General features: G+C 40.6%; 1 protein-coding gene across 3 annotated transcripts in view; it reads left to right on the forward strand.

Annotated features, from left to right (window-relative positions):
• The first annotated feature begins 2209 nt into the window (after window positions 1-2209).
• The window catches only part of Cabcoco1 (ciliary associated calcium binding coiled-coil 1), a 117804-nt gene continuing 104741 nt past the window's right edge, over window positions 2210-15272 (forward strand). Inside the window, exons 1-2 of one of the 3 annotated variants that reach the window (XR_003850185.1) lie at window positions 2210-2385; window positions 11935-12038. Coding sequence is in view for 2 of the 3 variants with exons in the window: in XM_029565526.1 (XP_029421386.1) it covers window positions 2314-2385; window positions 11935-12038 (176 nt within the window). In the remaining variant the exon portion in view is untranslated. The remainder of the gene's footprint in view (window positions 2386-11934; window positions 12039-15272) is intronic. The other 2 variants (XM_029565526.1, XM_008837295.3) reach the window with 2 other exon arrangements.

Consider the following 15272-nt stretch of genomic DNA (forward strand, 5'->3'; position numbering starts at 1 on the left):
GTTTACGCTTTGCCTTGCATACCTATGCAATACTTGAAATGGTAAAATTATGAAAATACTCACACCCACAGGTGTGGAGACCTGAGTTCTTTCATTACAACAGAAGTCTATCTGAATGACCAAATAGTATCAAATCATCCCACATTTTAAGACTGTGCTAAAAGTCAGAGCTCATAAAAAATAAAATAAATCACCATAAATGCCAAGATTCATATGTTTTATCTTCTCTTCCGGGACCTAAACAGTAAAATAAGAAGTGGAATCTCCAGGCTTTGTTTAGAAGACTTTCTTTTAGAAGCCGTACCTGACCTCTGCATGGAAGAAAGTCTTGCCCTACTAACATAAGAAAGTGTTGCCCTACTAACATAAGCCGTCCTTCTTGTCGCACCTCTCTGGAAGAAATGGAGGCTAAAGTCAGCTTCAAATTGTGCAAATTGAAAGTAGACTTCAGGCTAATGGGTTTTCAACACCATTTCTTTACTGAGGAAAAAAAAAATACTTCACCATAAAGTTAAATTACCTCCTCTAAACCCGTTTCTCTATAAATTATAACATTAACTATATTAAAGTAAAATTGAAATTCCTTATTTCCTGAGGTGACCCTTCTGTCACCGATTCTATTTCTCATGGGATAGTCCATCCAGTTCTGGAGTCCAAAACTAGGAAACTGACAGACTTGGCGGAAACAGCAAAGCAACTACAGCCCTCATCTTTAAGGAAGCTCCAAACTTATCCTGGGAGGCATACAGGTGTGTGCAGCTGAGCAAGCACTAAACTTAAAAGAACGTGAATCACCCTAACCTCACAGAAAGTGGCTGGCTGCATTCAATTTCTTTGGAGTAAAGATCAAAATGAAACAATGAAAAAAAATTAACCACTTTAATGAGTTTGGAAGGTGGTAGCTTCATATTAAGTCTGGCAATAACTATAAATTGACTATATTTTTATGAATTTAATACATTCTAATGTAGTTCTTTTTGAATGGGGTTGAAATTCATAAACTTGTTGAATTTATACTTTGTATTAAGAAACGAACTTGTTCCTTAGAGAGAACCCTAGAGGAAAAGGCATCATCACAAGCACTTGAAGCCAGACCCCAGGAATGCCAAATAGAGACAACGAAACGCAGGTTCCCTGTGCCAACAGCCTGTGGAATTTGAACGGTGAATTCTCTTGAAAGAGAAAGGTGCAAACCCAAAGTTATGTAATCCTACATGCTACATTTGCTGAAAGGTAAGGGGGCTGTTATGAAAGGGAGATACGAGTTGATATGGGAGGCTGGCAGTTTTGCACAGTTTGGACTGAAGTCAGGAGAAACATAAATATTAGCACTGTCTCAGACCACTGTGAGGAACCTCCTGGATATTTCTAGGTATAATAATCTGGTTATTTCTCTCTGGAAAGTCTTAAGGTCAACAGCATACTATTTTGTTTTATTCATGGGGGGACCAAAGTCCTCAGTGTCTGATTTTTGACAGTAAACACCTTACTTAGCAACCTCTAAGCAGGTGAATTCTATTGCCAAGGCAACTATTGATCACCCAAAGAACCAAAATATCAAGAGCTGGGAATGTGGCTCAGGTGGTAGAGAGTACTCACCTAGCACTGATTAGGCCCTGGGTCCAACCCCCAGCTCCCATAAGTGGGTATGATGGCTTTAATTGCCAATCTTAGCACTTAGGAGGTGGAGGTAAGAGGCTCAGAAGCTCACCCTCATCCTCAGCCTGGGCTACACGAGACCCCGTCTTCAAAATAAGTTGTGTGTGGGGGGGGTATGAACTATATCCTGTTGTTTTCAATTGTTTTATTATGGAAAATTTCAAACTTCTGCAGAAGAGGAAAGCATACTGACCCTCACCTGTATGTCGAATTAATTTACATTTTCTATCAGCCTCCCCTCATTATTTTGGAGTAAATCGCAGACTATATAATCTCAATCACTACTTGAATATGCGTCTCCAAAACAGGTCACGTTTTCCTTCTAATCAAGACCACAATCAATGCCATGTTGACCTTTGAAAGTTACGAAAATTGCTTAAGATCAACAATCTATCAATAGTCAAGGCCCCAATAATTTCTCATCTCCCTTTTATATTTAGCCTCGGGCGCCGTCACTTCCGACCATTTCACTGGAATTGGTATCTAGATGAATTTTTCTTGCACGCTAATTCAAAGGCAAGGCAGCTGGTTTCCATCACCGCCCTAGCTGCTTCCTGGGCGGAGCGGAGGCTCGGGGCTCTGGAAGGCAACACTGGCCCCACCCCGGTTGCCTAGGCGACGAGGCCGCGTCTCTCCCAGGACTTCAGGACCGAGATGCCGTTGGGGGCGACTCCAGGGGCGCTGACCCCCGCGTTGACCCCAGTTGGCAGCACCGCGGACTCGGAGGTATGCACCCCTCTCCTTCCCCCGCTGCATTTGCGGCCAAGGTCAAGGCCAAGGTCAAAGCCCGAGCCGCCTGAGTTCTGTGGCTAGACTGCGGCTGCCTCCTGTAGGCGGGCTTTCTGGAAACGCCAGATTCCGGGACCCCCCTGAGGAAGTTGCTCTGGAAGCTTCCAAGCCCAGACAGCCCAGACCTAATGTAGGTCTTCAGGTTTGGAGGTAAGAGCCTTTCCTGGCTGAGCCATGGGTCCTGCTGCTGAGATTCTTAGTACATCAGCTCTGTCATCTACTTTTTAAAACAATGTTTAAATCTCCACCCTGAATCTATCACACACTGTTTCTAAGGAGCTTTTTCCTTTCCTTTTTTTAAGGACTCTAAGGAGTGAATGATGGTGTGTTAATTAACATTGCTTTGCCCAGCCTTCTTACCAGTCTAAACAGCATTCTTTGTGCAGAAGATAAGTATTCAGCAATTGCTGCAAAGGAAACGCAGAGTCAATCATTTCCTGCCTTCCTCTCAAACAGGCTAGCCGGTTCTGCCCAGATCCTCCCAAAGTTGCACACAGACCGCTAAGCCCCAACTCTCCTGTGAGCCTTTTGAAATAAAATTAGCATACATTAAATACACATTTTAACATGATAAACTGGTTTCCAAGCTTGTTACTCCCTTGTGAACACTAATGTAAGTAACATCATTTCAAAAGCAGCATAGAAAATTTTCCAATTAAATTTTGTGTTGTTTAAACATATAAAAAAACTTATGAGACTGTATAGTGGCCCTGACCACATACACTAACTTATCTGAGGATATACTGCCCTTTCTAAGAAGATTCTAGAAATTTGAAGTTTAATGAATCTGCTCACACATGTATGTGTATACTCATACACACATATTAAATGTGTGAAGTGTTATGGTATAGGAAAGAGTTCATTTTTTACAATGAATGAGCCAGAGGAATGAGCAACTTATAGAACTGAGGTGATGGTCATTTTTGTCAGCCTGCCCATTCACATCTCAGCGGGATCTATGCTCCCGATAACTTGCAATGCAGGATGCACACTATCTTTTTATTAGTAGCAACGGAGGATTCGTGTTGTAATGTGGACTCCCTAAACAGTGCTCATTTACTAAGCAACGGTTGAGTTAATACTCAGAGTGGGGGAAACTCCATTTTCCATTCTGTAGAAACAGAGTTCTTATGGACCACAGCCTAGATGGTTCATCCTAGAACTGTGTCATTCATTAAATGGCAAGTCCTGTCTACTGCCCATTTGTGCTGTCTGGGGACCTCAGGGGAAAGAAGGAAAAGATGGCAGATGGCACAACATTTTTGTAGTCTATTGCAAAGGTTCCTGCAAGATGAAGGTCATATTCCTCCCTGAGTTGACCTCCTTAGAGCTAGCCCCTCGGGGTGGCATTTCTAGTAAATTCTGTGTCTAAATTGACTTAACCAGTAGATGATTCAGTCAACTGAGGCCTGCAACTTTTTTCTGCCAGGTCTGTATCAGAAACACGGGCACGAGCTTCAATCACCTGTGGTTTCCCATTTGTTGGCAATGACCAATATCTAAAATAAAAAGCAAGCAATTGTCCTGATCTTGTAGTCCATGCTCAATCAATTAAGGTAGCACATTAAAATCACGGGTGGTTGACTGGGTTCCAGGAGAGGTAGTTCTCTTGACAAAAGTCCACTCTGAGATACTCTGAACAGCAGACGTGAGGCACAAAGCCAGGGAAAGCAATGTCTTATGTGTGATGTCCTGTGTGTGGTGTCCTGTAAGCAGCCGGGCAGTGTCTGACCTCAGCATTCCAGTCTCCAGTGCTGCTGAACTCCCTTTGAAATGGAAGACTAAACTTTTCAGCCTTTATCTGTGTGAATGTATAAGACAGAGGGGAAAGATGAGAAAAATCCCAAAGTAAAGGTTTGCTATGTGTAGATCTAAGTGAAAGGAATTTGCAAATAAATATACACTTCAAATTCAGCAGTCTCCTGGTCAGTTTGTTCATAAACTGACCTTCTTAATAACTTCAAAATTATTAATTAGTATCCTTTAAAGGAGTACCATTTAGCTCACATCAGAGAGCTAAAAGGGAATGAAATTGTTTATAGCCTAATTGCTTCTTCTGAATAACGCCTCTGAATATGTTACCCTATCCTCTGAATATGTTACCCTATCCTCTGAATATGTTACCCTATCCTCTGAATATGTTACCCTATCCTCTCTTGGGAATGTGAACATATTGCCCTGGGGCTTCATCAGGGTGGAGATACAATCTTGAGGAAAAAGATGATACCTCACACTCAGAGACTGCCAGCCTGTCCAGTAGGAGTTTGGAGACAAATCTCTCTACACTAGCTGGGCCTTTAAAACATTACAAAATTCCTCCATTAATAATAAAACAAGGGGCTGGAGAGATGGCTCAGAGGTTAAGAGCACTGGCTGCTACTGCAGAGTACGTGGGTTCAATTCCTAGCACCTACACGGTGGCTAATAGCTATCCAGAGCTCCAGTTCCAGGGGAATCTGATGCCCCTTTTTGACCTCCACAAGCATTGCACAACATGTCTACACTTACACACATGCAGGCGACACACTCATACACATAAAATAAAATTAACAAATAAAAACAAAATAACCAGACAACTTGTTTTCAAGGAGTATTTATAAAAATTATGAGTAATTCAATGTGAATGAAAACATGGTATCATACAATAAAGATCAGCCTGTGCAGACTATGGGATGATGAGAAAGGAAAAAAAAAATAACAGGGGATGTACCTCCAAATACCTGTAGCCAGGAGCAGTGTCTAACAGATACAGGCTGTAGACATGGAGATGGGAACCCACACAGGGCCTTCCCTTCTCTTCTTGCTGTCCTTTAAGCTTACTGTCTTGAAGCCACCCTGCTCCTCCTCTACCCTTTCTCTTCCCTGTCAGGTGGACCCAAGTCATCTTCAGCCATTTCTAATATTTAAAGATTGAGGTTTTGAAAATCAAGTCTTTAAGAAGTCTAATGTTCATTTTTGACATATGTAGTTTAAATGGTTTTTATTATTTGTGTGTGTGTGTGTGTGTGTGTGTGCATGCCATGTAAACATGTGGTGGTCAGAAGACAACTCAGGGGAGTTTTTGCCTTCCACTATGGGCCCCAGGGATTGAACTGGAATCATCAGACTTCTTCTGCGAGCACGTTCACCCACCGAGCCATTATGCCAGCCTGATAGATATATTTTGTTTATTTAAATTGAGGCAGTGCTCTCCTCCTGATCATACTATCCTGTCCAGTGAGAATGGTTGTCACATCAGACACATAACAGATGAACCAGCAATGGTACAGAATGCAGAATCTCTATGCACATATAAATTACGTATTTACGATACATTTTGAGATGCCTATTCTTTCCCACTGACTAATCTGTCCATTCTTGTGTGTGTCTGTGTGTGTGTGTGTGTGTGCACATGTGTGTGTGGAGGCCAGAGGTCAAAGGTGGATGTCTTCCTTAGTCACTCTCCCCTTAATTGATGAGACAGGGCCTCTCGCTGAGACCTGGAACTCACCAATTAGGCTAGACTAGCTGGGCAGCAAGCTCGAGGGATCTGCCTCTCTCCTCCTCCCGAGTGCTGGGATTAACGCATGCCACTTTGCCTGGCTGTTTTATGTGGGTGCTGGGGATCTGAACTTGGTTCTCAGGCTTGTATGGCAGACACTTTACCTACTAGCCATCTCCCCAGCCCTTTGTCTGTCCAGTCTTTATTAATACTGTGCTGTTTTATGTTCAACTCTTCTATGAAAGTCCCTCTTACTATTTTTCTTTTTCTAAATGTATGTTTCCTCCCACAAGAACCTAAACATTACCTTGCAATGTTCTAGAATAATTCCATGGAGGTTTAGAATTGTCCTTGTGTTACTTTTATGAGAGAAGTGTCATTTCTTGGATTTGAACAAGTTTCTCTTTTTAAAAACATTTATTTACATGTATGTGCATGTGCCTGAGTGTGTATGTGTGTGTGTGTGTGTGTGTGTGTGTGTGTGTGTGTGTAGCACATGCATGCAATGCCTGGGGAGGCCAGAAGAGGGCGTTGAACCTGTGGTGCTTAGAGTTACCACATTTGTGGGGCCACTCTTGTGGTTGCTGGGAACTGCATCCACGTGCTCTGGAAGAGCAGCAAGAATTCTTAGCTGTTGAGCCATCTCTCCAGGACCTGAAGGAGTTGCTAATATATATATATATTTAATCAATTCTTATCTTTGAAAGAAAAGTTCTGACAAACTTTTAGAATTTCATTATAATTCTTATTATATTCAGAACAATGTATAATTTAATCAAGGGTTTTCTGTCATTTCTATTCCTAATAAGTTTCTCATATAGAGAAAAACCTGCCTTTTGTATATTTATATTATGTATAATCATTTTGCTAAATCTCTTAGCTCAGTATTAATGTGATGTCTACTTTCTTAGGTATGCGATGAGGTAATCTTGCAATAAAGGCTTTTTGATTTCCCTTATGTCTAATATTTAAGCCCTGTGTTTCATGTTCTTATTGTGATGGGTGATGGATCTATAGTGTTGAATTACAGTAAAGTTGCCAGGCAGAATCCCTTCCAGTTCCACCTCTCCACCTTCATTAAAATAACCACCATGTCACCACATGATATGAGGTTAGCTGTTAATTTTGGCAGATAGCCTCATGTTTAGCTCATTTTCTTCTATTTATATTTACTAAGAGTTTTGCTGCTGGTTTTACAAAGTCCCTGCTTGGCATTTATGTATATAATCATAAAATTTGGATAGTTTAATTCCACTTAAAATTATGTCACAGTCATTAATGACAATCCATGAATTCTTTATAGGCTATCTCCTTTTTGGTCTGGATGGTGGTTTATTACAATTTAACATACTGTGGGATTCAATTTTCCAAGATATAACATAATTATGATTGTTGCCTGAGTTCATTAGTAATTTTTATTTATATTTTCTTTGTGCTATTTTAATGTTTTGTATGTCAATTGTGTTGATTTTTAAAACTGAATTCTCTATATCTTAAAATTTTTAGACTAAACTAGAATTTATGTGCTTTTATTATAAAGTAGAATTTCAAGCACAATTCCATCTGGGAAGGCTGATTTTATACAAAGTAGACTTTGAGCTTAGATCCCATTTGGTCAGGTCAATTTTCTCCTTTATATCTGATAAGTTTTGATAATTTATATTTCCCTGGGACATCATCCATTCCCTTACAATTTCCTAACGTTTTGCCACCTACCATGGCATGCATTTATTCTCTTTCTTCTTTAATCATACTTACCAGAGAGTCGCTTATTCCATCCACATTTTAAACAGCTAGCTCTTTAGTTTACTTGTTTTTTCCTGTATTTTCTTTTAAAAAAATAATTGGCTCTGAGCTTCCTAGGAAGATCATGGTGAGGCAAATGACACCCTGTCCGGCTCAGAATTTAAGGAGTGCCAGAACCTTAGTAATCCAGACATTATATTTTAATGGAGCATGCCAGTAAAAAGAAAATTAATAAAGGAACCACTGTAATGGATCAGATTTTTAAATAAAAATAGTATCCGTTTTACCGATTGTTCTTTTGCCTTGGCTCCAATATGGTTTAATACAACACCACTCTTTAGTTCATTTATTTGTAGGCTTGAGAGAAAAAAAAACACAACTCTCAAAATCTAGCATTTGTAGACAACCCATGATCCCTGTATCTAGGAAAGCCCTCTTTGCTAATCAAATGAAATCTATTATCTTTCTTCTAATGAAGCTTTTTACAGAATCTTCTCTATGAAGCAGTACCAGTGCTGGATACAAACGCGTTCCTGAAAGCCAGTATTCTAGAAAGAAAACATATTTACAAATGTGGATTGTTTATGTGGCATTACAGGAGACAGAAATCAGAGGGAAGATTATCTGGTAAATAATACCAGGCTTAATTTTTAGTGCTTTTGGACTAGTTGCTCAAACCCAGTGAAAACAGTGAACAGTACCGTTCCGCTGCAGATCTTCCTAGCGGGAGAAAAAATGTTACAAAGAAAGCTCCAAATAGGCAGTCACAATTTTAGCCTGTTTGTGAATTTCTGTTGCAGCTTTCGGTTTTACAGATCAAAGAATTGTAGTCACTTAATAGTCTTTGTAATATAACAAGAAGGAAAAGGCAAAGAGAAGATCTAATTTAAAATAGGTCCAGGAATATTTTAAACAAAATAATAATAATAATAATAATTATAATGATGATGATAACAACTCTGCTGAAAGGTAACCTTAGGCCTGCAGACTTTAGGAAAAGCTGCACTGACTTTGGGCACGGCACTATTGGAAGAACTCCGACTGTCGCAAAGCTTGCTTTTATTGCATTCTTGTTCATACAGTTCTTGTGTGACCTACTTTTCTCTTACCCAGAGATTTTTTCAAATCGAGTGAATTGATCTGAATGTCTGCATCATTCACTTCCACGAGCTTCATTTGTTCTAACTAATCCTGGCATCCCTGTGTCTCCCAAAATGTCTGAAATGATTTTTTTGAAATGGAACCCAAATTGAGGATAAAGTGAGGCAGCTTAAGCCATAAAATTAATCAGCAATTTCCCTGTCATCTTATCCGAAGTGCCTCTAAATTCCGAGCTTGTCAACTGTATGTATTGTGTAGGGGATGAAGACGAATCTAGGTGGTCCATTAGTAACCCAGGTTGACAGATCAGGGCTGCAGCATTCCAAGCAGAGGGAAGATGGAAGGATTGTCCTTGAGATTCTTATAATTTAAGTGAATTGACTCTATAGGAACAAGTATAATTTAGTGCTAAAAAAAGTGTGTGTAACCTGGGCTGGAGAGATGGCTCAGTGGTTAAGAACACTGGTTGTTCTTGCAGAAGACCCGGGTTCAAATTCTAGCACCCATATGGCAGCTAACAACTGTCCATAACTCCAGTTCCAGGGGATCCGACAGCCTCTTCTGTCCTCTGTGGGCACTGCACGACATGGGTGCACTTTACCTACACACAGGCAATACACACATACACATAAAATAAAAATAAATAAAATATTTAAAAGATATATATGACCAAAACACTTAAACAAATATAGCACCACAAGTGTGGCTGAAATATTTTCTTTCCAAACATAGTGATTTGGACTTTAGAAGTATCTGAGTGCCTAGCAGATACAAAGTATATCTTAGAAGGTATTAAAATACGTTTTTCTTCATGAGTCTGTAATTACAGTCATGATCTAGTTTAGTTTATTTTGCTTATTCTAAATTAATAGTGCAGCATCAATGTAACAGTCTGACATTAAGTTATGAACACTAAGTCAATAATGATTGTGGATAAGTATTAGCTTTGAAATTCTGCCATTAGAAAGTAGTGGGGTTGGGGATATAGCTCAGCTGGTAGAGTGCTTGCCTTGCATGCAGGAAACCCTGGGTTTGATCCCCAGAACCACATAAACTAGGCATGGTGATGCATACCTGTAATCCCAGTACCCAGGAGGTGGGAGCAGGAGGATCAAGATGTTCAAAGTCATCCTGTACTTTATAGTGAGTTCCCAGCTAGCTTGGGATACATGAGACCCTGGGGGGATGGGCCGGGAGTAGGAGTAGGAGGGAGATGGAGAAGAAAGATAATTTGCGATGTGACCTGGTCATTTATAGCAGAGCATTTCCTTGATTTTATTTATTGGCCTCAAATGCATGGATAGTTCAGCACCTGTTTGGTGAATTAAAAAGCATTCTGTGTTCCCCTCACAGGGTCCCCGTCCTTGGCGGTTGGCTCTTGACTCTCTTGTCTTCTCCTCCACCTCCTCTTCTCTCCCTGCCTTGAATTTGGACAGCCTCACCCATTAACCAACCCCTTTAAACTTGACCTTTCTGACTCCATCATGTCGAATTAACATCCCACTTCAAACTCTACCACTGAAATCCGACTTCCTGTCTTCTTAGCACTAGCATCGCAGCCTTCCACCAAGAGCCCCCCGTATTGTTGCAAGCAGAGCTCGGAATAAAGGCCGGTGACACACTGTTACTAGGAGCTCATTTGTAATCCCACGTGGTTCCCTGGACTGCAACTTGAACTGAACTGCTTCCTCCACCCAGAGAGGTTGGCTCTGAACCACACATAGGTGGCACGTGCTGTGGAGGGCCCAGAATCAGCCCCTTTTCTTTCTTATTTAAATCTCCCTGATGCAAAATGCTGAGCTCACTGGTTTCCACACACAGTGGGAGGAGGCCAGTGCAGCCCAGTGCTCCAGCTCCGAACTCGGCATGACCTGTCTTATCCAACACGCCCTCTGTGCCTTTTCTCCACTCCTGGTTTTGCTTCCTCTGCCGCAGGCGACCCTTCCCGACGTCGTAGCTTTAGTGCCATTCCTTATAATGTTAGTAAGGAAGAAAACTTCGTAGCCTAGCATCCCTCAACCTGCCAGGGTCTAAAATGCTCATGGCTCCTCACCCAGGGACTTGCACTGTGTAAGCACACCGTAAATATTTGCTGTCACCTTAAATTTAGGACTTCCCACTAGATATTGCAAGACTCACAGCCTGACTGAGGCCACCTCACCCATGGTGTTCAGTCTATGCACTGCTGGGAACTGCTTGATGTTACAGGTCCTGTCTTCTGATTGGTCACCTGGGGCTCTACCCAGGCCAATTCCGAGAGGCCATTCGTGAACCGCCTCTCTATGGGGTCTCCTTGTCCTGCCCTGTCGTTGCCTCTTCTTTTAGACTGAATGTCCCATTTATTACAGCTTTTCATGGTCTCTTTTTTGTTTAGATATTCCCTTTTGTTTATTGAGATTTCATACATGCATATTAAGATCAAGCCCCTCATCCCTCCTGTCAATTTCCTATCTTGTTTTGTCATCTAATGCACACAAGATGCACAGAGGAACACCACATAGTGATGGTCAAATTAAGAGTCCTTTATTAAGAGCTGGCAGTCAGAGAGGGGACTAATGCTCAAATAACTCTTGACCCCAAGGAGAGGCGGGGTTTATAAAGCTTAAAACCACAATTATATCATGCCAGAGGCAAAGCCAATAACCATAGTTACATCGGATCGCCATAGTTACACCAGACCAGGGGCAGGTCAATTAGCAAAGAGGTTTTCAGTTAACAAAAAGTTTTGATTAGGCTGGATGGGAGGATGTGCTGGGAGGATGTGGTACCTGGCTAACTGTAAGATTCCTGGTATTGTAGAAACAATGTACTTCTGAAAGTGCCTGCATGAGATATTCCACCTGACGGGCTGCAACGTGAAGCCTGGGCATAAAACAGGGTAAAGCAAAGTCAGCCAGAACAGAATGGGGTTGGTTTTGCCATTTCAGTTGCATCCTTCCTCTTACCAGATACTAAACTTACTGAGATGAGCAAGTCTTTGCCTGGCTTTGCCCTCTCTTGAACCTGTGGTTATATTCAATTAGTATTTGTTGAATTGTAAAGCACCCTTCAGTTTTACATGTGCCCCCAAGACAGATATCTAGTCACCGGAGTTTTCATTGGAGATCCATCACATGCTAAATATATGATTAAAATAATTCCTTCTGCTTTTTTAATAGAAAAACGCTGAATTCCAGGAGCATGAAAAAATCCTGTCCCCAGATTTTCTCTCAGTAACCCAGATCACTGACTTGCTGGAAGAGGACGTAGATGGAGTTCAAGAGTAAGCCCGTCAACATTTCAATCAAGTAGAGATCAGTTCTAGGCCTTCATTGAATGGTAACAGTGACATAGTATTACATACTTTAATTAAGCTTTTCTTTCAAAATATATGCTATTCTACTGAAATATATCCAGTCTTAGAAACACACACACACACACACACACACACACACACACACACACACAAATAATGGCCTTTTGTACGGTTTGGCAGCCTTTCTTGGTAAGAGACATGCATTGCAAACTGATTTGTGGATATCGACCAAGATCAGGGACCTGGTGTTTAAAAGCAGCCCCTCACCTCTGTGGTCTTCTGCCTGCTCCACTCATGAGGCTATCAATGCACAAGAAGCTAAAGGGTTTGTGCTTTCTGTACCATTAATCATATTTATATAATGTAGAAAAAATTTACATTAATGAAACATTAATAGTCAATTAGGTTATGATTTTGGAAATCCTAAATATTAGGCATTTATCTGTGGCATTTATTGAAAATGATGCTGTACTCTAGACTCTTACAGCATATGTTGCTATAAAATGCAGATGTTGCTGAATTTGTAGCAGTAATTCAAACATATGTACATCATATGATTAGAGTGAGTGTTACTGCCGCATGCCATCTACTTAGAATATTAGCCAGATATATTAATTAACAGAATTTCCTTAAGATGTTTTTTGGGGGATAGAGAGATGGCTTAGTGGTCAAGCGCATGGTCCGCTCTTGCAGAGGGCCCTGGTTCAGTTCTTAGCACCCATATCACACAGCTTACAACCGTCTATAACTCCAGCTCCATGGGATCTGACACCCCCTTCTGTCCTTCACAGACACCTGCACTCACATGCACATACACACAGAGAGACCCACATGTACACATAGTCAAAAAACCTTTTAAAAAATATTTTATTTTTGTTTTATTTTGTGTGCATGAGTGTATTACCCACATGTATATAAGTGTACCCATGTCGTGCAATGCCCACGGAGGTCAGAAGAGGGCACTGAATCTCCTGGAATGAGAGTTAGGGGTGGTTGCTAGCTGCCATGTGGGTGCTAGGAATCAAACCCGAGTTCTCCACAATAGCAGCCAGTGCTCTTAGCTACTGAGCCATCTCTCCAGCCCCAAAATAAAATCGTTTTTACAGAAGATGGTTTTAGTTGTCACCTACTTCAAGAGACTACCTCACTCTCAACTGGAAGCTTGTTGGCTGTAATGTGTGTGTGGTGGGGGGGAGGGGGACAATGTGAGGACAGATGCTCTGGAACCTGTTCTCTGCAGGTCAGTGGTCAGAACTCAGGCTCTGTAGACCAGGCCGGCCTTGAACTCTTTCTCCTGAGTACTGGGATTAAAGGCATGCACCACCACACCCAGCTATTGATAAAGTTTTAATTGATAAAAAATAACTCCTAGAATGAATACTATAGATTGTGATTTTGTGTAAATATTTTTTCCATTTCCAGCTCACTAAATGATAGTGATCTTTGCAGTACAAAACAGTATTCAGTACTAGGTGACAGCAAAATAATACAAATAATAGATATTTAATCGTGTTTCAAATTTATTTTTATTGAATATTAACCAAAATGTCAATGTTCAAAGCATTAAACATTTAGTCGTAATTAATATTAAATAGAAGCTGCTGGCTTTTAGAATTGTGCAGGCCTACCACGTCCTACATTGTATAGTGATTATGAATTCTACTTTATGCGGCATTATTTCTTTTCAATTATTGGCTGTTCTTTATTGATAAATATCCAAATTCTAAAAACATTTGTAATCTTTAGGAGGATATACAGAGAACAGATAACAAATAAATATCACAGAAGGTGAGGTTGGGTTAGGGCACTAAGAGGCACAGGACTGGGTACAGTGACACATGCAGGAGACGGAAACAGGAGGTCTGCCACTGGTTGGCAGCCAGCCTGGTTTACACAGTGATCCAGCAGAGCCAGAACTCCCTGTCCATACAGTGTCTCAAACCAACAAACCAAGCAGAGAAAAACACAAAAATTAGCAATATAAAAAATATATTAAAATAGCTGAGTTCAATAGCAGGTTGACTTTTTAGATGATTCCAATATAGAAATTACATGAAGTGATGTCAAATTTTAGGGCTCTCACTTGTGATAAGCAATACCCAGCTTACCTTTGGAGCCATTTCTTTGTCATTTTATTGTGGTTTTTAATATGATTTCTGTGAGAATAATTTTCATTTAAATGTCATTCTTGTGAATGGGGTTATATATATTTTTAAAAAGACAGGAATATAATTTAATTATTCTATCCCAGGTGACCAAAATATACCCAGATCATACAGTAAAAAGAGCTATAAGCCTATTTAAATAAATTGTAACAAATCAGCACATTTCCCTACATTTCCCAATTGAACGTAGTTCTCCGTGATAACAGACAGTCTGTGAAACGTGAAGGTGTTAGTCAACATACTTTTGACATACATTTTAAAAGTCTGGTGTTCTTAGGACTTCTAACTGCTATCAATAATACATTATTTATATGTAACTCTGACAATATTTAAAACTCGACCTCAAAATTTCAACAAAAAGATAGGAGCTACATTTCAAATACCTTTGTAAACACAGAAACACACCGAACATTTGTTTTGCTTTGTTTTTGTTTGATTTTGATTTTGTAAACTGAGTCTCAATTGTAGCCCAGGCTGGCCTCAAACTCGTGGATCAGCCTGCCCCAGCTTCTCGGTGTTGGAATCAGAGGTGTGCAGCACCACACTGGATGTGCTGATACTTTTATGTGGACATTCTGCAGCTAGACTTCAGAAGACGCAGTTTAATTGTCGTTTAATTTGGTAGATGGCTTCTGTCTATCAATTTCGGGATGTCATACTTCAGAAGTGAAATGCATTCCAATTTCAAAAGCATGCAGGAATGATGGGACGGTTGTACTGAGATTCTTCTTTTTGATATTTTATTTATTATTATAATTTATCTAATTCTTTCTTATATATGTATTGCCTGCATGTATGTGAGTGCACCCATGTCGTGCAATGCCTGCAGAGGTCAGAAGAGGGCATTGGGTTCCCTGGAACTGGAGTTATAGACAGTTCTTAGCCACCATGTAGTAGCTGGAACAGACCGTGTTCTTAACCACTGAGCCATCTCTCCAGCCCCTTGAATCAGTATTTTTTTTTTGCCTTTTTTGAGATAGGGTCTCCCTGTAGCCCCAGCTGGCCTGGAACTCACTATGTAGACCAGCCTGGCATG

The sequence above is a fragment of the Nannospalax galili genome, unplaced genomic scaffold (genome assembly GCF_000622305.1).
Source record: "Nannospalax galili isolate Female #2095 unplaced genomic scaffold, S.galili_v1.0 scaffold178, whole genome shotgun sequence".
Classification (NCBI taxonomy): domain Eukaryota; kingdom Metazoa; phylum Chordata; class Mammalia; order Rodentia; family Spalacidae; genus Nannospalax; species Nannospalax galili.